Raw genomic sequence first — 24396 nt, 5'->3', positions numbered from 1 at the left:
AGAGTTCCAGAAAAACATCTATTTCTGCTTTATTGACTATGCCACAGCCTTTGACTGTGTGGATCGCAAGCAACTGTGGGAAATTCTGAAAGAGATGGGAATACCAGACCACCTGACCTGCCTCTTGAGAAACTATATGCAGGTCAGGAAGCAACAGTTAGAACTGGACATGGAACAACAGACTGGTTCCAAATAGGAAAAGGAGCATGTCAAGGCTGTCACCCTGCTTATTTAACTTCTATGCAGAGTACATCTTGAGAAATGCTGGGCTGGAAGAAGCACAAGCTGGAATCAAGATTGCCGGGAGAAATATCAATAACCTCAGATATGCAGACGACACCACTCTTATGGCAGAAAGTGAAGAGGAAGTAAAAAGCCTCTTTTTGAAAGTGAAAGAGGAAAGTGAAAAAGTTGGCTTAAAGCTCAACATTCAGAAAACTAAGACCATGACATCTGGTCCCATCACTTCATGGGAAATAGATGGGGAAACAGTGGAAGCAGTGTCAGACTTTATTTTTTGGGCTCTAAAATCACTGCAGATGGTGATTGCAGCCATGAAATTAAAAGATGCTTACTCCTTGGAAAGAAAGTTATGACCCACCTAGATAGCATACTGAAAAGCAGAGACATTACTTTGCCAACAAAGGTCCGTCTAGTCAAGGCTATGGTTTTCCAGTGGTCATGTATGGATGTGAGAGTTGGACTGTGAAGAAAGCTGAGGGCAGAAGAATTGATGCTTTTGAACTGTGGTGTTGGAGAAGACTCTTGAGAGTCCCTTGGATGCAAGGCGATCCAACCAGTCCATCTTAAAGGAGATCAGTCCTGGATGTTTATTGGAAGGACTGATGCTGAAGCTGAAACTTCAATACTTTGGCCACCTCATGCAAAGAGTTGACTCACTGGAAAAGACCCTGGGGAGGGATTGGGTGCAGGAGGAGAAGGGGACGACAGAGGATGAGATGGCTGGATGGCATCACTGACTCGATGGACATGAGTTTGAGTGAACTCTGGGAGTTGGTGATGGACAGGGAGGCCTGGCATGCTGTGATTCATGGGGTTGCAAAGAGTCGGACATGACTGAGTGACTGAGCTGAACTGAACTAAACTAAGGTGGAGGTAATGAAGATCATGGTGACCTCCCTCAAAAGATCCCATGCATGAACTGCTACACTCAATGCCCTCAACCTTGTAGCAGGCCACCACCGACCCACGCCTCTACCTGAGACTCTCGGACACCCAGGCAAGTCCGGGACAGTCTCTTGTGGGGTCACTGCTCCCTTCTCCTTGGTCCTGGTGCACAAGGTTCTTTTGTGCCCTCCAAGAGTCTATTTCCCAGTCCTCTGTAAGTTCTGGCAGCCGTATAGTAGGGTTAATGGTGACCTCCTCCAAGAGGGCTTATGCCACACCCAAGTCTGCTGCACCCAGAGCCCATCCCTGTGGCAGTCCACTGCTGACCCGTACCTCCACAGGAGACTCTCAAACACAGTTCTGTCTCAGTCTCTGTGGGGTCCCTGGGTTCTGGTATGCACAAGGTTTGTTTGAGCCCTCTGAGCATCTGTGGCGGGAATGGGGTTTGATTCTAGACGAGAATTCGCCCTTCCTACCATCTTGCTGGGCCTTCTTTGCCCTTGCACGTGGGTTATCTCCTCACAGCTGCTCCAGTGCCTACCATCTTACTGGGTTTCTCTGACCTTGGATGTGGGGTATTTCCAGAGGGCCGCTCCAGTGCCGCGCAGCCACCGCTAGCCTTGGTTCATTATATATATTATATATAGTATACTATATATATAGTATAGCTATACTCATTATACTCATATAGCTCATTATATATAGTATATATAGGGTCATTATATATAGTATAACTTTTGTATAGTCTTCTGTGTATTCTTGCCACCTCTTCTTAATATCTTCTGCTTCTGTTAGGTCCATACTGTTTCTTTCCTTATTGAGCCCATCTTTGCATGAAATGTTCTCTTGGTATCTCTAAATTTCTTCAAGTGATCTCTAGTCTTTCCCATTCTATTGTTTTCCCCTATTTCTTTGCACTGATCAGTGAGAAAGGCTTTCTTATCTCTCCTTGCTATTCTTTGGAATTCTGCATTCAGATGGGTGCATCCTTCCTTTTCTCCTTTGCCTTTTGCTTCTCTTCTTTTCTTAGCTATTTGTAAGGCCTCCTCAAACAACCATTTTGCCTTTTTGCATTTCTTCTTCTTGGGGATCGTTCTGATCACTGCCTCCTGTACAATGTTACGAACCTCCATCCATAGTTCTTCAGGCACTCTGTCTATCAGATCTAATCCCTTGAATCTATTTGTCACTTCCACTGTATAATTGTAAGAGATTTGATTTAGGTCTTACCTAAATTCTTCAATTTAAGTCTGACTTTTGCAATAAGGAATTCATGATCTGAGCCACAGGATAGGTAAAGCTAAAATTTCACTAAGTCTTTCTTTTGTCAGTGCTAAAATTTGCATCTTTTTAGTTCTCATATTACAACAATTATTACTATAGTCACACAGCTAGGTGCCCTCTAGGAATAAATTATGTCACAGAATAGGAAAGAAATCAAGAGTTATTTTTTCTTGTACTTTATCATGCATTTAACTCCTTGGAGAGTACAGAAAATATGTGTTTTGAATGTTTCTAATTTATTAGTACTTTAAAAATCTGATTTAATCAGGTCTTCAAAAAAACCACATAAATCAATGTTGTTTAGTCACTCAATCATGTCTGATTCTTTAGCAACCCAAGAACTGTAGCCCACCAGAGTTCTGTTCATGGGATTTCCCAGGTAAAAATACTGGCATGGGTCGCACTTTCCTCCTCCAGGGGAATCTTCCTGACCCAGGGGTCAAACCCGAGTCTCCTTCATTGCAGGCAGATTCTTTTCTTTACCGCTGAGCCACCATAGGGAAGCCCTATGTAATAGCAATTAGCTAATTCTAAACTGGCGTGCTGCGATTCATGGGGTTGCAAAGAGTCGGACACGACTGAGTGACTGATCTGATCTGATGATCTGATGAAACTGAATCATAACTCCAAAAGACATGTGTTATTAAAATAGATTCCAGGTAATCAGTGATATACCTCCACTCTCATAAAAGTAAACACTAAAAGGAAAAAATAAAGAGAAAAATGGACAAAACAAAGCTGTGTTATTTTATTATTCTAATTTAATTTCCAGGTAAAATGCCCTTCTGTTATACTTCAAGATTTAAAATCTAGCCAATTTTCAAAGTTTATAAAATTATTTTTATTTTAAGAAGCAATAATTTGCCAATGAGATTAATGTGTTTATTGCTACTTAGAGACTTCAAAGAGTCTTATTTTTGATTTGTAACAAAAACTTCTCTATCCTTCTGGATAATGGCTTGGGATTCTGCATTTTTATATGGCCTGGATTCTGTATTTTTATATTATAGCAAGAAGATTTTTGATTTGCATATGCTTTGATAGCCATATTAGAACATTTTGTATATCCAATCTCTTCCTGTTCCTTAATTTGGCACTTGTTCTATAAAACAATTTTGAAAACGCAAATTACTTTACATTAAAAATATAAATTCTTATGGCATATTTTATACAGTCTTAATGCACTGATTCCTAAAGCTATAATTTATTATTACATTTTAATTTATCTGATTTATGTGTGTGCCCTGAGTCAATATTCCAATTATTTGCAAACTCAATTAAGCTTTGTCTTGATAAATTTTTACTTTTTGACAAATTATGCTACACTTGTGCAGAAAACTACATTCCTAGTATATTGTTCATTCATATGATACATTTGCAAAATGGAAATTCATCCATTTTCCAAAAAGACTGAGATATTGTCAGTCCAGGAGGTACACTGGGAAGTGAGATCTTTCCAAGTTTGTACTTGAAAAAATGTCAGTTTTCTAGAGTGCTCAACTTTTAATTATTTTGAATATGACATGGTAAGTCACATATTTATTCTAAGACATTACAACTTCATCAAGTTTGAATACACTTTCATTCAGTAATAGTATTTTATATATTTTATAGAGATGATTTTATTTAAAGTGTATCTTTATACAACTGATGAAGACAGTTATGTTGAATAGTTTGTTTTTTGAACTGAACATGGAGGAAATGTTCTATGTCACAGAAATCCTGGAGAATTGCTTTGAAAGGAATGGGACCAGTACTAAATTAATTTACACACAAATCCCCCCTTTTCACATTGGTTCATGCAGAATGAAGACACAGTCATGAGATTTCATGTATCCTGAGATTTCATGTATCCTTAACACTTATTCTCTTGACTCTAAAAAGATAAAAAATTGCAAGTTGTGTTCATATCTGATACTGTATTTAGACCTTAAATTATGTCTTATTTCTCATTTAGTTAAAATTCAAAAGAAAAAAGTGGGTGTGTCAAAAGGAAGGACTCTTCCACCAAACTTCCAGTGTAGACTAGGATCGTACAGTCAATGATTGTGTCTAACATTTATTATATGACACATTTCTAAAAGAAGGCCATGCAGCACAGCAAAGAACAAAAGCAGCTGCATTCTGCTTCATCCCGAGCAACAGGAATGGGAAAAGTACTCACGTTCTACAAAGTAAGAGCTGGCATCAATCTTCCAAATGATCTGGCCCCGATGAGAGCCATTGACTCCACGGTTCTTATAGTCCAGGAAGTTTTCCGACAAGACCTCATCTATATTCCCAGGAAAGGGAGAAAGCAGAGTAGAAACATATTAGCTAACAGAATTTTTAGAAAAAAAATAAAAGAGCAAAAGACATTAATGCCACCTCCAGCTCAACAGAAGAAAAAGCACCTGGAGTTACAGAAACAGAGAGTAAGAGGTGTTCTCAGGTACCATCTGGATCAACCCCTTTTTAATCCAGAAATCTTCCTACCCCTCAGCACTCCCGGCAAGTGATCATCTGTGCTCATGCTCAGTCGCTGAGTCATGTCCAATTCTTTGAGACCACATGGACTATAGCCCACCAGCCTCCTGTGTCCACAGAATTTTCCAGGTAAGTGGAAAACACTGAGGTGGGTTGCCATTTCCTACTCCAGGGGATCTTTGTGACCCAAGGATCGAACCCGTGTCTCTGACATTGGCAGGCAGATTCTTTGTCACATCTGGCTGGTTCTTGAACGCTCCAGAAACAGAAATCATTGCTTCTCTGGCAGTTCTTTTCCCTTTTGAATAGCTCCTCCATGTGTAGAATCTCAGTGCAAAAATCTTCCTCCTAATGCTTTCATTAACTGGTCCCTATTTGGGTCAGAATGAGGCATAAAGAAGGCATCTGAGCACGCTTTTTATCTGGGGCCCAGTTCCCATGGGCTCAATCTTTTATCATCTCTTCTCCAATCTGGATACCCATCATCATCCAATACTTGGGACCCGTCCATGAATTTATCCATCCATCCATCCTTCATGCACTCATGTATTCATCTGTTCATTCAACAGATACTTATTGAGATCCACCCATCTGCCATGCTGGGAAAGTGCAGGGGCCACAGTGTTGAGCAAAACCTTTCTGAACTAAAACTTACAAACAATTGAAGACACAGATTTTACACTGAGTAAAGAAATAAATGCATTATTACAACTTGCAATAGGGGAGGGGAGGGAAAAGAACAGAGTGCTCTGACAAGAAGCTACAGGAAGGGAGGGCAACAGGAGGTTGAAGGAGAGATGAAGGATAAGAAAGAGCCACCAGGGTAGAGATGGAGGATGGAGTAAGGTCTCCATGTGGTGTCCAAGCCTGGAGCAGGGCAGAGTCTGCTCGTGGAAGCACTGAGAGGAGCTGAGGGTCGGGGGGACTGTGCTCTTTTTCCTTCCTGCCCTTCCTCTGATGTCATATTGTAACCCATCAATGTCCTTCTTAAAGGTGGTGTCCAGAGAGCAAGGCAGCATCCTTGGAGAGGACAGATCCATAAAGATGTAACCAACTGCTTCTTCCTTGGTTCCAGACATTATGTTCTCAGCACAAAAAGAGTGATATGGATTTTACCTTAATCTTCTATGGGGCCCTTGCAGTTTCCACTTTACCAGAAAGTAACCATCCAAGCTAAATGGATCTGAAGCTATGAGAAATCCATGTTTTGAGACTCCAAATCCATCACAGTGGCTGGGGAAACAACCAGAACTCAGGGGCTTCTGAGAGCAGACTCAGAACTCAGATTCTGCAGAGAGGGGCTAGGTCATGGTAGCCCTTTTGGCAACTGAGGTTCACTCTGTTTCCCCATGAAGCAGAATGAAGTGAAAACAGGGAAGAAGTGAAACAAGGATGAAGTGAAAAGAGAGCAGAGCTTGTGGCTAAGGGACCCAGCTCCAGGACCTGTGTGTCATTTACCAATAGTGTCATGTCTACAGCAGCAGGTCCTCATCCACAAGGGGGCAGGTGATAACCAGGGCCTCGCTGGGGAGGATTACATGAGATCACCCGTAAACGTGCTTGTGACCTGCGAAGTCGACTGCACATTTTCAGCTGCCTCTTCCTTGGCAAAGACAATCAGGCAGAGCAGCATCGTCTCTGCCTCATTAATATCAGGAACTGTTTGTATCTCTTGGAAAATCACTTGTTTGCAAAATTTGTCTGTCTTTGTAATCACAGTGTATGCTCACAGCCCTGTTTGGGTTACTAAGATGATTGCATAATACGTCTTTTACAGTAATTGTCTCATTTCAGCAAAAAAAAAAAAAAAAAAAAAAAGGCATAATATTTCCCTAGTTCCCTGGGTCTTCAGTACCTGGACAGAATTTGCCTCATTATGGCAATTCTCCAAGGAGAGGTATTTTCCTGAATTTATCCACTCTGATCACCAGAATAGTCACTTTAATAGTTACGGTCAGGTAGCCACATAGAATAACACCTAGAAAGGGAGTGTTCCTTCATGCACTAGGTAAATGTGTGTTGAGTATTTGCTCCACTTACCATGCTACACCCTGGGGATATACTGCTGAACAAGACAGAGCCTATGTTCTCAGGAAGTTCCTAATAGATTTGAGGAATTTTTTTTTTCAAGAACACAGGCAATTTCTTTAGAAGGCCGTGGGTATAAGAATAGGCTAAATATCGAACCACAAGGGAACAAATGAAAAAAGGATGGGGGTGAGTAGGTGGGAAAATCAGAAAAGGCTGCAGAGAATAACACACATTTTAAAGAGACAAAGATACATTCCACTGTACAGGTTAAACACATAGTAAGAGATTGCCAATTGATCCTGATGAGCATCCCATTCCCTTACAGTAACTGTAACACTTCATAGCAAGTATCACACAAGAGAACAGAGTAGTCTGTATCCTTGCCCGGACCATCTGTGCTGAGTGGTCAGCTCGCTTCTCCAAGGTATGTGCCGCCAACTGTTAGAAGTTACTAGTCTTTGCTTGGGAATCCATGTGTATTGTCAGGATCAGATGCAGGAAAACAGAATCAGACCAGATATTTTATGCAGTAAGGGACTTAATGCAGAGAATTAGGTATTAGAAAGATGGACCCAAGGCATAGCCACAGCAACTGCCACTCCACCTGCAATGAGAGTGACCAGCCAGTGGCAAGCTGAGTAGGTTATTGCCACTACTACATGGCTGCCTGCTGACACCCAGGAAGCGAGTGTGGGGATGCTAGGGCACTGTGACAGAAAAGCTTAATTCCTCAGAGCCATGCCTGTGGCAGCCACAGACTTAACATCAGGAGGAACCACCCAGCTCACTTCTGCCTTCCCAAAGATGCACAGGTGCATCTAGATGAAGGGAGCAAATTTGCACCTGGAAAATGGTTGCACAGGAGTCTGGGGAATGTAACTTTTAGGGACCAGAGTCTACGCTAGAGGAAGCTCTGGAGAAGAGAAGAGGACTGGGATGGTGGAGGCCAAGCCATGCCCCCCCCCACACTGAAGAATGGCAGCCCCCCTGGTTTCCTACAACCAACCGAGGTTCTTTTTTCTGCATCCTTTGTTGGGGTGCAAGTCTTTGTGGAGGTGTTTATTTGATTACAGGGATATCTACAGCCACCTTGAGGCAAGTATTTTGACCATTACTAGCTACGTGAGCTTCAGTTCAGTTCAGTGGCTCAGTTATGTCCGACTCTTTGCGACCCCATGAATCACAGCACGCCAGGCCTCCCTGTCCATCACCAACTTCCAGAGTTTACTCAAACTCATGTCCATCGAGTCGGTGATGCCATCCAGCCATCTTATCCTCTGTCATCTCCTTCTCCTCCTGCCACCAATCCCTCCCAGCATCAGGGTCTTTTCCAATGAGTCAACTCTTCACATGAGGTGGCCAAAGTATTGGAGTTTCAGCTTCAGCATCAGTCCTTCCAATGAACACCCAGGACTGATCTCCTTTAGGATGGACTGGTTGGATCTCCTTGCAGTCCAAGGGACTCTCAAGAGTCTTCTCCAACACCACAGTTCAAAAGCATCAATTCTTCAGTGCTCAGCTTTCTTCACAATCCAACTCTCACATCCATACATGACCACTGGAAAAACCATAGCCTTGACTAGACAGACCTTTGTTGGCAAAGTAATGTCTCCGCTTTTGAATATGCTATCTAGGTATGTCGTAACTTTCCTTCCAAGGAGTAAGCGACTTTTAATTTCATGGCTGCAGTCACCATCTGCAGTGATTTTGGAGCCCCCAAAATTAAAGTCTGACACTGTTTCCACTGTTTCCCCATCTATTTCCCATGAAGTGATGGGACCAGATGCCATGATCTTAGTTTTCTGAATGTTGAGCTTTAAGCCAAACTTTTCACTCTCCTCTTTCACTTTCATCAAGTGGCTCTTCAGCTCCTCCTCACTTTCTGTCATTAGAGGTGTCATCTGCATATCTGAGGTTATTGATATTTCTCCTAGCAATCTTGATTCCAGCTTGTGCTTCTTCCAGCCCAGTGTTTCTCATGAAGTACTCTGCATATAAGTTAAATAAGCAGGGTGACAATACACAGCCTTGACGTACTCCTTTTCCTATTTGGAACCAGTCTGTTGTTCCATGTCCAGTTCTAACTGTTGCTTCCTGATCTGCATATAGGTTTCTCAAGAGGCAGGTCAGGTGGTCTGGTATTCCCATCTCTTTCAGAAGTTTCCACAGTTTAGAAAACCACTAGACCATTCAGGTACGACCTAAATCAAATCCCTTATGATTATACAGTGGAAGTGAGAAATAGATTTAAGGGCCTAGATCTGATAGATAGAGTGCCTGATGAACTATGGACTGAGGTTAGTGACGTTGTACGGGAGACAGGGATCATGATCATCCCCATGGAAAAGAAATGCAAAAAGCAAAATGGCTGTCTGAGCAGGCCTTACAAATAGCTGTGGAAAGAAGAGAAGCAAAAAGCAAAGGAGAAAAGGAAAGATACAAGCATCTGAATGTGGAGTTCCAAAGAATAGCAAGGAGAGGTAAGAAAGCCTTCCTCAGCGATGGAATGCAAAGAAATAGAGGAAAACAACAGAATAGGAAAGACTAGAGATCTCTTCAAGAAAATTAGAGATACCAAGGGAACATTTCATGCAAAGATGGGCTCGATAAAGGACAGAAATGGTATGGACCTAACAGAAGCAGGAGATATTAAGAAGAGGTAGCAAGAATACACAGAAGAACTGTACAAAAAACATCTTCATGACCCAGATAATTATGATGGTGTGATCACTCACCTAGAGCTAGATATCCTAGAATGTGAAGTCAAGTGGGCCTTAGAAAGCATCACTACGAACAAAGCTAGTGGAGGTGATGGAATTCCAGTTGAGCTATTTCAAATCCTGAAAGATGATGCTGTGAAACTGCTGCACACTCAATCTGCCAGCAAATTTGGAAAACTCAGCAGTGGCCACAGGACTGGAAAAGGTCAGTTTTCATTCCAATCCCAAAGAAAGGCAATGCCAAAGAATGCTCAAAGTACCTCACAACTGCACTCATCTCACATGCTAGTAAAGTAATGCTCAAAATTCTCCAAGCCAGACTTCAGCAATACGTGAACCGTGAACTTCCAGATGTTCAAGCTGGTTTTAGAAAAGGCAGAGGAACTAGAGATCAAATCGCCAATATCTGCTGGATCAGGGAAAAAGCAAGAGAGTTCCAGAAAAACATCTATTTCTGCTTTATTGACGATGCCAAAGCCTTTGACTGTGTGGATATTGTGAGCTTAGGCATTATATTTAATCCCTCTGTGTCCTTGCTTCCTCACCACAAAAGGGGGATAATATTAATTCCAACCTCAAAGTCCGTTGTGAGGAATAAATGAGCTAATAAAGGTAATGGTCTAAGAACAGTGTCAGGCATCTAACAAGCAGCTATTTGTATTTATAGTCTGGGCTAAAAATAGAGCCCTTTATGGCAAAGCTCCATGATACTTAATGTGCAAAACCATTAATAATAGTCTGAAACATTAGCTTAGGCTAGCGCTATTAAAATTTTTCTCATCACTCATTTTGTACAAAACATATAGAGGTATATCAGGTTTCTCAAAATAGACTGCATTTGCTGGTTGATACTTATTTCTTCTAGTATGAAGCATCATACCTCCTGCTCCACAATTTATTGCAGAAAAAAGACCCTCGCAAGTTATTAAAATTTTGAATCAGAAAGTTCCAGTGAAGCTCACAGAAAGAAGCACATCTAAGAAACAAGGACTGCATTTGTCTTCAGAATGCTTTGTCTTCCAAATGAAAACTGTAGCCATGCTTCCGACATTCTAATCTATAAAAGAAGAGTATATATTGCTGTTGGGAACAGAATGGGCAAGTGAGCACAGAGTAAAGGGAAGTTGATCCACTACCTAAGCCTACCAGAAAAAATACAGAGTAGTTTCCATTTCCCCGAGGAACTCACGCCTTTTGATAACCAACCTTGGAAAAGTCTCCAAGGTCCTCCCACTATCACTAGACTATGGGTTTACTAAATAGTAGGCCAGGAGATCTGGGGAGACTCTACTTGCCTTTAACACTACTAAGCGAAGATTATAGTTCTCTTGTTCTCTTGTTCCAGGAAGGGAATCTGGGGATAAAGAATGGGGGAGGCCTTAAAAATAAATGCCGCTCTTTTTTTCTGTAGCTTTTCCCTCAGATTGTTTCTTTAAAACAGTATTCTAACTGGTTGTACCAAAATTGGGAAACATAGCTTCAACTCTTTTTTTTGGCTGTGCCGTGTGGTATGTGGAATCTTAATTCTTCAACCATGGATTGAAGCCATGCTCCCTGCATTGGAAGCACAGAGTCTTGACCACTGGGCTTCAAGGGAAGTCCCCCCTTCAGCTCTTCTATATTCTAATATATTACCTGCTATAAAAAAAACTTAAAATATAAAGAATATAAAAAGAAAAACTTAAAAAAATAAAACTCTATAAAAGAAAAAGTACTTCAAGAGCTGATGTCCATAGGAAGCATTCTGGGAGTTTCTGTGTGCAGATGTCTAGTCAAAGAGACAATTTTGGCTTTCATCTTAAAACTTTACATTTTAAGGCTCAGCACATTAAATTTTTATTAAGGGCAAAGACTGGGTTTCTGTACTTATTCTATAGCTTCCTATAACTGCTATTGTTTGGTTTTCCACAGTGGAATATCTCACAGACAAATATTGAAAACAAGAAAGGGTTTCTTACTCAAGAAATATAAAAAATGCTGGGTTAAACCAAATAAAGCACGTTGCTTACACAAAGCTTCTCAAACCTTTAATATATATTGTGAGTCCAAAGTGGGGCAGGAGAAGGCAATGGCACCCCACTCCAGTACTCTTGCCTGGAAAATCCCATGGACGGAGGAGCCTGGTAGGCTGCAGTCCATGGGGTCGCTGAGGGTTGGACACGACTGAGTGACTTCACTTTCACTTTTCACTTTCCTGCATTGGAGAAGGAAATGGCAACCCACTCCAGTGTTCTTGCCTGGAGAATCCCAGGGATGGGGGAGCCTGGTGGGCTGCCGTCTATGGGGTCGCACAGAGTCAGAAACGACTGAAGTGACTTAGCAGTAGCAGTAGCAAAGTGGGGCAATGTAGGCAAAATTTCCCACTGTTATTGAACCCTAGAACTGTGGCCTCATGGAATGATAACTGAGATACAATGAAACTGATGTGTAGGATATGGGTGCTATCCATATGGCCATTACATTTGGCCTTTATCCATCATTGCATTACCCTACTATGGTTTATGATTTTTGGTGAAAAAAATGAATTAGGAAGCTGGAAGATCTGACTGAGAAACTCTTCAACAAAAAGTTCAAAATACAGAAGAAAGACTAATGGATATTGAGGATAAAAGGGACAGCGTTCACATCTGGAAAATGAAAGTCCTAGAAGACCAAAGGAATCTGAAAGCACGCTGGGTGAACTACAGTCTACTGGAAGAGATATTCACAAGGTTAAAAAAGCCAGTGGTTGCAAGCACAGTGGTCTAGACAGGGCTCCTCAACCTTGGCACTGGTGATATTTTCAGCTGGCTAACTCTGTTTTCTTTATTGTAGCGGGGGATGTCCTGTGCTTTATATCCTGTTTTGTAGCATCCCTGGATTCTACTTTGCACATTCCAGAAACACCCCCTACAATGTGATATCCCAAAATGTCTTCAGATATTGCCAAATGTTCACTGGAGGCAAAATTACCCTTGATTGAGACTTACTGATTTATAATTAAAAGAGTCACCATCTCTCTCTGCTCTGCTAAGTCGCTTCAGTCATGTCCGACTCTGTGCAACCCCATAGACAGCAACCCATCAAGTTCCCTCGTCCCTGGGATTGTCCAGGCAAGAACACTGGAGTGGGTTGCCATTTCCTTCTCCAATGCATGAAAGTGAAAAGTGAAAGTGAAGTCGCTCAGTCATGTCAGACTCTTCTCGACCCCATGGACTGTAGCCTATCAGGCTCCTCCATCCATGGGATTTTCCAGGCAAGAGTACTGGAGTCACCATAAGAGCACTAAAAATGTATAACTTCAAAATCAACAGATCTAATGGGAAGAAGAAAAGAAGAATCAAAGAAACAGAAAATACAGTAAAGTACCTAAAGAAAGATGGCAAAAATAAGTCCTAATAGAACAGTAAGTGTAATAAATGTAAATATGCTATTCTAGCAACTTAAAGGTCAAGAGACCTTGAGTTCAGAAATAAAAAGCACATAGAAAGAGCTACACTTAAAAAAAAAGATAAAGAGTGAGAATAAAGAAAAGAAAAAGACAGATCAAAGAAATATGAAGCAGAATAAAATGAGAGACAAGCAGCCTTAAACAGTTAAAAAAAAGAAAAAAGCAAAATTCAAGACAAAGACTAGCACAGTGGACAGACCCAGATCTGTAACAATAACCTACAAGAAATTGTAGAGGAAATAGATGTAAACATCATGAAAATCCATGCACTTAGTAATCAGCATTAAATCTGCAAAGTATAAAACTTACAGAAGCAAAGGCAGAGATACAGGAGTCAAAATTAAGACAAAAAATTTTTGTTACTGATTTTGACATACTCCACTCAAAATACGGAAGAGAGAAAATAGAATATACAATAGGTAATTCAATTTATGTGCATGTGTGCTTACTTGCTCAGTTGTGTCCGACTTTTTGTGACCCCATTGACTAGCACACCCAGCTCCTCTGTCCATGGAATTTTCCAGCCAAGTATACTGGAGCAAGTTGCCACTTCCTACTCTAGGGGATCTTCCTAATTCAGGGATCAAACCCACGTCTCTTGCGTCTCCTGCATTAGCAGGTGTTTTCTTCACCACCATGCTACCTGGGAAGCCCAACAGAATTTATGTAACTGAAGTTAAATATACATATGTACACATGGGAGAGAGACAGAATCCTTGCTTTGTGAGGTACCCTATGAACTGAAACATGTACATATAAGTATTGTGTCCTTGTTTTACGATATTTATAAACATTGAGCATGGATAGGTCACAGAAGAAGCCCTCAAAAATTAGAAAAAATCAGTTTGATCCAGGCCATAATCTCTAACCTCACACAGATAAAGCAACCAAAAGGTATGGAAGAGAATATATGTCCTCAGGCACCAGTCTATGGAGATGCTTTGAAGACGCCATTTTAGAAAAATTTTAATCTTAATTTCACTCTGAGTTCAGTCAGTTCAATTCAGTCACTCAGTCATGTCTGACTCTTTGCAACCCCATTGACTGCAGCATGCCAGGCTTTCCTGTCCATCACCAACTCCTGGAGCTTGCTCAAACTCATGTCCATCAAGTTAGTGATGCCATCCAACCATCTCATCCTCTGTCGTCCCCTTCTCCTGCCTTCAATCTGAGTTATCATCTCTTAATTTGTTGAAATGTAAATGCATGAATATACTTTAGTTTCATCATGATTTAAAGTATTGAGCAGATTCTAGCATGGTATCACGATAGCATGGTATATAACATGATATAATAATGACATGATTTATTAAAATGCTAAGTTAATAAGATCACTCAGTCATGTCCAATTCTTTGCGACCCCATGGACTGTAGTCTACCAGGCTCCTCTGTCCACAAAATTCTCCAGGTGAGAATACTGGAGTGGATAGCCATTCCCTTCTTTGGGGGATCTTCCTGACTCAGGGATCGAACCCAGGTTTCCTGCATTGCAGGCAGATTCTTTAACATCTGAGCCACCAGGGAAGCCTCAAGTTAATAAGAAGGTTAGTTTTGCAAATTATAAGCATATGATGCCCACTTTACCTATTCAATTATATTTTCATAATGGTCATTGCATACTTATTTCATATTTCAGCAGTTTTAATAAGGGTTCCTTCCAACAGAGTCAAAGGAATGGCTATTTTTAGAAATTGATCATCCTAAAGAGGGTTTTAAGATATTCAGCTTTTTAACATATTGGGATGTAAAATGAAGAAGTGGAAAATACTTAAATTGATCCACTTTAATTAACTTAGCATTCTAATGGTTAGAGGTTTTAACAGTATCCTTCAGTTGATGTATCCTAATCCAAATATATAATACTGTTTTCTCAGTGGGAGGAAGCCATGGGCATTGCTCAATCTTTAACCCTAAGTATAGGACTCACAAACAATTAGCTTTCAGTTGTCAAAGTCATTACTGAATGAACGATTGTGAAACTATTTCCTGGGAATAGTGATGAAAACTGTATCTGCCTCTATGACCAAATCATAAGCTTCTACCCATTTAATGACAATGAAAGTTTCTTCCCAGGTTCCTCTGGGTTTGGTAAGACATTTTTACATTCTATAATGTACAACTGAAACAACTGAGCACATGTTTAACAACCATGGCTAGGCTCAACGAATCCTGGGAATTAGAGTAATTTGCCATGATGCATCCAGAGACTAGAGCTACCTGACAAGTTAAATCAAGATGCAATTTAATGATCAACAGGCAGTAAGTGCACAGTATCTCATCAATTCCATGCAATGATCCTGAGAAGATAGTTATGTTTTTTCTCCATAGCCAGGTCAAGCTGACATTAAAACCCCATATCTTTCCCCATTCTGTGTCATAGGGGAGAGAATCCTTCATCACACTCTTGAGTTCAGGAACCACCCCATAAATGAGGGCAACCAAATGTGATTTCATGGTGAAAGTAACAATAATGCTTCTATTATTGTGCTATGGCTGGCTTCCTGGCTAAAGACAACATTGATGACTTGGTGGCAGCATCAGTGAGCAGGGCCACATGTCCCCTTCCAAATCCAGATTACTTTGGCAGAAGAAAAGTCACGTTTGTCTAGAGAGCTCTGGAGGTCATAGTTGAGAGGCCACAAACCTGGCCTCACATGGACAGTTAGATTACCCACTGATGTGGAATGGCCTGTAGGTGAAGTTACCTCCAAATGTCCCAAGATGTCTCCGTGGTCAGCGTGGGGTCTGCTGCCAGGGTAGGCAGCTGTGTGGCCTTGGGAACCACTAACTTGGCATTTCCTCAATTGTGGAATAACAGATTAGATGAAATCACTTGAGCTCTATGATTTGCTCTTTGGCAAGGCACCGTGAATCTGGCAGATGAGTTACTAAGGACTCACAAATAATTAACTTTTAAGATTCACAGATAATTTTGGATGTGGAAGTTGTTTTTGAAATGCTATGCCACTGAAAGTGTTGGCATTTTGCATTAAATCACTTCTCAGTTATATATGTGTTCTACTGTGGGAAGAACAAACTGTCAAACTGAGATTCTCAAGAGGATGCACTGTGTTTACTTTTGTCTCAGTTGAAATGTCATGTTAACACCAGATTCTGTTCATTCATGGAGTTGCAGGACACTTGATACTGCTGACTCTCCCTTCCTCAAACACCCCCTCTCTTATCTTCTATGATGTGGTTGCTAAGTTCTCTTACCTCTCCAGCGAACCTCCACCTTCTTTTTGAGTTCCTCCTCTGCCTCTCCCTCTTTCTGATAGGGACCTTCTGGTGCTTTATTTCTACATACAGTCCCTGAGTGAATTCTTCCACTCTCAGGGACAACTACCCCAGATCTACACCTCAGCCTTGATCTAGGGCTGAACTCCAGATTCTTTCATCTCTTCCTATGGGTGAAGGTTTCCACCTCTCTCTTCTGCTGTGCTCCTACTCCAACTATTCCTTGACTTGAGAAATAAATGCCATTGACATCACTGCAGGAAGGTACAGCTGTGAAGAGCTGATTCAAAACCAGATCTGGGTTTATCCACCTTATTAGGACAGACTCGAATGTGTTTTTTTTTTTTTTTTTTTTATAGCTGAGTAGTATTCCATTGTATATATGTACCACAATTTCTGTATCCATTCTTCTGTCGATGGATATCTAGGTTGCTTCTATGTCTGAGCTATTGTAAGTAGTGCTGTAGTGAACATTGGGGTACGTGTGTCTCTCTTAATTATGGTTTTCTCAGAGTATATATCCAGCAGTGGGATTGTTGGGTCATATAATAGTTCTAGGGCTTCTCAGATGGTGCTAGTGGTAAAGAGCCTGCCTGCCAATGCAGGAGATGTAAGAGATGTGGGTTTGATCCCTGGGTCAGGCAGATTTCCTGGAGAAGGGCATGGCAACCCGCTCAGTGTTCTTGCCTAGAGAACAGAGAGGAGCCTGGTGGGCTACAGTTTATAGGGTTGCAAAGAGTTGGACATGACTGAAGGGACTTAGCATGTACATACGCATGGTAGTTCTATTCCTAGTTTTTAAAGAAATCTCCATACTGTTCTCCATAGTGACTATATCAATTTATAAACAGGGGGCTCAATCCAGTGTTCTGTGACAAACCAGAGGGGTGGGTTAGGGTGGGAAACGGGAGGGGTTCAGGAGGGATGGGACATATGTATACCTGTGGCTGATTTGCGTTCATGTGTGGCAGAGGCCAACACAGTATTGTAAAGCAACTGTCTTCCAATAACTGCATTTGTTCTAATACTTCTCAATACTGTACAATTATAATCTTTGATAATTATTAACTCAAGAGGGCTTCCCTCATAGCACAGTCAGTAAAGAATCTGCCTGCAATGCAGGAGACCCAGCTTTGATTCCTGGGTCAGGAAGATCCCCTGGAGAAGGGAATGGCAACCCACTCCAGTATTCTTGCCTGGAAAATCTCATGAGCAGAGCCTGGAAGGTCCTAGTCCATGGGGTTGCAAAGGTCGGACAGGACTTAGTGACTAAACCAGTTACTCAAGAACAAATTAAAAAAAATATAGATCTGGGGTCAACAACCTAATTGTCTAAGGTGTTAAACAAGTAACCGTCATAATTAAAGTAGAGATGGGCAGAAAGGAGAATGTGGAAAAACTGAAGGGTGCAAGCTAGTCTAAAAGGAAAAGTTAATCCTTTACTGCAGCTCACTAGAGCCCCGTGGAAACACTCAAAAAAAAAAAAAAAAAAAAAGATCATGACATCCAGTCCCATCACTTCTGGTCAAATAGATGGGGAAACAATGGAAACAGTGACAGACTTTATATTCTTGGGCTCCAAAATCACTGCAGATGGTGACTGCAGCCATGAAATTAAAAGACGTGTGCTCCTTGGAAGAAAAGCTATGACTAACCTAGATAGCACATTAAAAAGCAGAGACATTACTTTGCCAACAAAGGTCCATATAGTCAAGCTATGGTTTTTCCTGTAGGCATGTATGGATGTGAGAGTTGGACCATAAAGAAAGCTGAGTGCTGAAGAATTCATGCTTTGAACTGTGGTGTTGGAGAAGACTCTCGAGAGTCCCTTGGAATGCAAGGAGATCCAACCAGTCAATCCTAAAGGAAATCAACCCTGAATATTCATTGGAAGGACTGACGCTGAAGCTGAAGCTCCAATACTTTGGCCACCTGATGTGAAGAACTGACTCATTGGAAAAGACCTTGATTCTGGGAAAGATTGAAGGCAGAAGGAGAAGGGGACAACAGAGGATGAGATGGTTGGATGGAATCATCGCCCCAATGGACATGAGTTTGAGCAAGCTCCAGGAGTTGGTGATGGACAGGGAAGCCTGGCATGCTGTAGTCCATGGGGTCATAAAGAGTCAGACATGACTGAGTGACTGAACTAAACTGAATGTTGAAAACTAAACTGAAATTACTCTACATATAAGTGCATATCTTGGTTGCATATATTGTATTGCTCTGGACTTATAAACAAATGGATTTAAAACCAGGGCTTCCCTAGTGGCTCAGATGGTAAAGAATCTGCCTGCAATGCAAGAGACCTGGATATGATCGCTGCATCAGGAAGATCCCCTGGAGAAGGAAATGACTCTCCACTCTAGTATTCTTGCCTGGAGAATTCCATGGACAAAGGAGCCTGGCAGGCTACAGTCCATGGGGTCACAAAGAGTCAGACACGACTGAGGGAATGACACTTTCACTTTAAAATCAAGCTTTTCATATTCACTCACTCGTAAGTAGAAGAGCAAATGTATAGTTGCAATGGTGATGACATTTGTGTTCAGCTACATCCTGCCCTGCTACCTCCCAATTCTCTGCCACTGAATAGAAGTGGGAAGTGATGCCTTTGTGCGTGGTCTTCTGTGTGTTAGAATGTGGCATATAACACATTCGGTTGTGAATCGTGCACTTTAATGAAATGATCCCGTTTACTGAAACAGTAAAGCATCCTTTAAAGTGAATTATGCATTATATACTCGTTGAACGCCTGAACCACCGTGCTCCGACCACTATTTCTGCACTAAGTGCTGTTCTACTCACCAATGAGGTACATGCCGATCCAGTCCCCAGCATCCACTTCCTCCTTGATGTCCCAGTGGATCACCAGGTCCTGCGAGTGCCCTATGGAGTAGTAGGAACTGCTGACCATGAGTGTGGAGCGGCTGTCCGAGGTGACCAGGTCGGTGTCGCTGGTGGAGCGGGGGATGGTGACGGCACCATGGGGGCCAGTCCTGATGGCCACACTGTGGTACTGGCCTGGATTGTAGCTGTGGCGGAGCGGCTCCTTGCACCGGCGTCGATTCTGGGAGTTTCTAGATGGAGATGCCATGGCGGCCAGGCCTAAGAACCTGTTCTGGTACAGATTCTGTGGGGGCAAACAGACAGTCAGCAGGGGCGGGAGATGTTGGCTCCACAGTCAGTCATGGTCTTCACAGGGAAGGGAGGATGGGTTGGGGGAAGCCAGCAGGGAGAGAGCAGCCCTTTTAGGAAGATTTGGAATAGACACAGAGCATTTTCCTCGGGGCCAAAGTGGTAGCTCTGGGTTCAGGTGGGGAAGGCAAGAACGAAATACAAACTCACCAAGGGGCCACGCCTTTCCTTGTTCTGCTGGGGTCTCTGCCTCCCTCAGCCCCCTCCAGCCTGCTAGGTATCAGAAGGCCAGGAATGTCTACAGAATGACCCGGTGGTGCGATGGCCCCCAAAGTGCCATCTCTTGAGTTCTCTGGCTAAATTCAATTGGATCCAACTTTACCCTTCTTTAAGGTAAATGATGGTTATTATCACGGCACATTTTAGTGATCTCTGTGGCATTTGAGACCCTACACACAACCCAGAATCAGAGGCAGTCCCTGCTGGAGGAGGCGGTCAGTGTCTTTCATTTACAGCTCTCATTCTACAGCAGGTCACTGTACCACCAGAAATGCCTCGTAAGGATCTCAGATATCCTAGTAATCTTCAAACACTGCAGTTTTCACTAAAATCCAACCTCAGAAGACCATGTCTCCCTTAGAGCTAATACTGTAGAAAATATTGTATCTGATGAGAAAAAAAAATGCATGTTTTTTTATTGTTTACAACCTGGAGCACTTCAAACTAGCTGAGCTGATACAGACCAATAACATGACTGTTTTGCTACAGATGGCTTTGAAAACAGGGGGAAAGGGCATCCTGTAGAATTGGAATGAGGATTCTTTTTGGAAACAAGCAGGGGTGATTTTTATTTCATCAAAGTATACTACAATTGGGATTTAAATGTACATTTTGGGGGTTCCTGCCTATAAAAGAATCTGCTGTTGTACAACTAATAGCACTTTTGTTTTTAAGAAGAGAAGATTAAGGTCTTAAAATCTGTTACACCATGCAGTTTAGATCCCAGGACTGTAACTTATTATACACATCCATCAAATGCGAGTTATTGAGTTTCTGTTAACCAGCCAGGAGGACCAGACTCGGCACCAGTCTACTCTTGAGATGATATAAGTCTATTTAGCAGTAATTTGGGTCCATACTTTTTCCATCTTCAAAGATCAGGGCACTTGTAAAAAGTCTATTAACCTGATTAAGCACAGTGTTGGTATTTGGAATTTTGGGCCTTAATGGCCATATGTCAGGCCTATTTATTCATCATCTGAGTCTCTTGTTGGGACTTTTTCTAGCCCCACTGGTGGTAACCATGGAATTACTATTGGCAGAGAAGCCAGGCTTCAGAAAGCATCTTATCACACCATTGGTACCATATGTCTTTTTTTTCTTTCTTTCTAATGTTTGTCACTGCAACCGTATGAAAATAGATGGACCACGGTGTTGCCTGGAAACGAGTCCACTTCTCAGGAACACAGGCACAGCCTTGAGCTTGGGAACAGCTCATGAACAGCCCACCTCACAGGCACCCTGGCTCTTCCAGACAGTCCAGGAGGATCACAGGAACCTGATCATTGTACAGGGGACTTTGCTCAGAGACCTTTGTAAAGCCTCCAAAATAAGGAAGGCTGCTGCTGGTGTGTAACCTTTCTTCAGTTTACATGTACTTTCTGTGCACCGATAGAATCTTATAGTGTTATCATGGAGGTTTGAACAAATTGAGAGAGTAGCACCGACATATTCACTGCCACATGTAAAGTAGCTAGTGAGAAGCTGATGTGTAACCCAGGGAGCTCAGCTCGGTGCTCTGTGATGACCTGGAGGGGTGGGATGGAGGGCTGAGACGGAGGTTCGAGAGGAAGGAGATATATGTACATATACAGCTGATTCACTCTGTTGTTCAGCAGAAACTAATACAACATTGTAAAGTAATTACAGTCTAATTAAAAAAAACCAAAACACAAAATGACTACTTGGAATTAAATGAGATAATCAAGTATATAATTATGAGTCAGACCAAACAACGGGCAATTCTGGAGCATCACCTTCCAGTTTCCAAGCTGTGCATCCCTGGACAACTTACTTGATCTCTCTAGTCCTCTGTTTCCTCATCTATAAATGGGTTGCTGTCAAAATTTTATGAGATAAATGCAAATAAAGCTCTTACTATAGTAAGTGCTCAATAAATAAACATGAATACTTTGGCCACCTCATGCAAAGAGTTGACTCATTGGAAAAGACCCTGATGCTGGGAGGGGTTGGGGGCAGGAGGAGAAGGGGACGACAGAGGATGAGATGGCTGGATGGCATTACCGACTTGATGGACATGAGTTTGGGTGAACTCCAGGAGTTGGTGATGGACAGGGAGGCCTGGCGTGCTGCAATTCATGGGGTTGCAAAGAGTCGGACACAACTGAGCGACTGAACTGAACTGAACTGAACTGAAACACTACTAGCGTTGTTTTATTTTTTTATTTTTTTAATTTAATTTTATTTTTAAACTTTACATAATTGTATTAGTTTTGCCAAATATCAAAATGAAGAAAGCACCACTGAAATGGAGGTCCCGGGTAGTCAGTGAGCCTCTTGTACTGGCCAAGGGTCCTCACACGTGTCCTCAGATCCTCACACGTAAAATTCATTCAACAGCAGACTTTCAGCTCATCCTAGTTATGACCTTCCAGGTTTCCTCTTAGAAAACTGACACTGCAAACACTGAACAGGCCAGCATGTTTGGAAAGGTGTCCTATCTACCAGTCTTTGGATAAATCTTCCTTTTGCTTTGTGGGTAAAAATAAAAAAACAAAACAAACTTCCCTTTATTTGTCAGGTTACTGCTTGAATGGAATATTTTTTGCATCCATGTTGAGGCTGAGAGATTTTTATCTATGTCCGATCAGTCAGGGCTCAAGGAAGATTATAGAGTGCTTTGCTTTCATTGAAGACTTCTGCTGTGGTATTTTTTATTAGAATTCCCTGGAAACCAGGCAAGTCTCCTGACACTGTCAAATTACACCAGTTTACACCATCCACATGGTGGGAACAAAAGCACAGAAAGAAATGTTATTCAAGGAAGATGTCTCTCATTAATTTATTAGATTGGAATTAATGGCATTTTCCTGGAATTAGAAGGACAGCTTCAAGGCTGCTCTTCAAAGACTGCACTCCGTCACCTCACCCCAGCTTTGTCCACATCCTCCTCACCCATGCTTGTTGGAAGGATTTATATTCTGCTTTGAGGTTATGCTCCAGCACCAGCTCTGCTGTAACCTCTCCTTATAGCCTTCCCCATTCCCAAGAGAGAGGGGCTTTCTACTCTGTGATCCCACAGGAATCTCATTTTCCCTGCAAGGATTCTCACTGTGTTATCTCTAGTTGACCCGTATTGTGCCCTAAGCTATGAAGTCCCTGAGGCCAGTGTTTACAGCTCTTTATATCTCCTGGAACTTGCATGACATCTGGCACACACACACACACAAAAGGGCTAAAAACTTTAATAGAATTTATTTTACTCAATGAAGTCCCTTCTTATTCCACAAAGAGCTTAAAATGACTAATATATAAAATACAGAAAGATGTGTTGTTAGTAGTAGATGGTGCAGGGAATGAAAAATACAGAGACAAACAGTTACGTAGGAAGAAGGCTAATATCAGACTCTACGCCATCACTTCCTAAACAGGTGTTTTTGTTAAAGACTCACACAGCTGCTTCTGGAATAGAGCAGGTGGATGGCTGATTTCCAACATGTCATTTCTTTGTGGCCATGGTCCCCCAAGACTTTCACACATGTTCTAGTTTAAACTATAGATGCATCCAGCTAGAAGAAGCAGTTTAATCACTCTCTGCTCACATCTGACCTGTGGGAGAGAGATGAGCATCTGTCCTGTTTTTAAATAGCCCTGGATAAAAGACCACTCTTTCCCTAACAGCAACTCCAATATTTATAACGTCACAATTCTTCCTCATCTCTAAGGCAAATCTTCCCCTTCTTTCTCTTAGTTCCTTCACTCAACAGATGCAGAGAAGTTAACCATATTACTAACTGTATCCCAGTTTTTTCCCATTCCATCAAGTAATTCAAATGTCACTTATCTTCTTACATTGTTGATAGACAATAGACACAGATAAGGAAACCACAGAATATTAGTAACAATTTCAGTTACATTGCAATTTTCTAATTATTGGTTCAGTAACATTGTAATTTTCTAATTATAGCCCTAGTTATCCGCTATGCTAAGCATATATTTTAATTGACCCTTGAAAAAGAGGTCCAATGAGTGAGCACTAAAAACAATCTGATCACATCATGTCCTGATTCACAGGGAGTGCGATTCCATCTGTTGGCTTATTTCCCATTTGTCACAGATCTGACAATGATGTTTACTTGTTTTGCTTTCCGACTTAAATAATTCATCAGTGTTGAAATGTTTTGAATTAAATTATATTCTTCAGTTATTTTTTTAAATCTTGGAATAGGCCATGTGTGTTTAATCTGTTTAGTATGCATTATAGAACAATAGCAAAAACAAAACCTTCCAGGAGGAGACAGAATCTTAAAAGCAAAAAACATCACTTCTAGGGAAGGAACAAGTTACTATGTACATCTTTTTTTTTTTTTTTTGGTTTTTTAAAGAACATAGGGAGACAAAAGATTTGGCTGTGTCAATTTCTAACTGACAGAGTCATTAATAGCTTTTCTGTTTTGAAATATAAAGCTGTGAGTGAGTGCTGTCTCAGAAATGAAAAGAAAGTGGACAAAAGACATCTAGAATAGAGAAAGTGATTCTTAATAAATGCCTCTACACTCAGAAATCAAAAACTGTGACTGGAAAACACAGGCCCTGAAGGAAACTTCATTAGAGTATACAAGTTGAGGTTATAGAAACTGGCATTATTTAGCAGGAAGAAAGAACATGAGAGTTTTTTGAGTTCATGAACAGATTTGATTTTGAGCAAGTAGATGCCTGAAG

At 41.5% G+C, this 24396-nt stretch overlaps 1 protein-coding gene across 1 annotated transcript in view; it reads right to left on the bottom strand.

The window, feature by feature from the left end:
* HECW1 (HECT, C2 and WW domain containing E3 ubiquitin protein ligase 1) overlaps positions 1 to 24396 on the bottom strand; it is a 326637-nt gene that overhangs the window by 247869 nt on the left and 54372 nt on the right. Inside the window, exons 2-3 of the mRNA XM_086396047.1 lie at positions 19105 to 19429; positions 4577 to 4684 (exon numbers count right to left, since the gene is read on the bottom strand). Coding sequence (XP_086252173.1) covers positions 4577 to 4684; positions 19105 to 19429 — 433 coding nt within the window. The remainder of the gene's footprint in view (positions 1 to 4576; positions 4685 to 19104; positions 19430 to 24396) is intronic.

The sequence above is a fragment of the Bos grunniens genome, chromosome 4 (assembly GCF_055505025.1).
Source record: "Bos grunniens cultivar Pamir isolate PY7600 chromosome 4, Bosgru_T2T1.0, whole genome shotgun sequence".
Lineage (NCBI taxonomy): Eukaryota > Metazoa > Chordata > Mammalia > Artiodactyla > Bovidae > Bos > Bos grunniens.
Note: the sequence above shows the minus strand (reverse complement) of the source record. Positions and strands in the feature narration are given on the sequence as shown.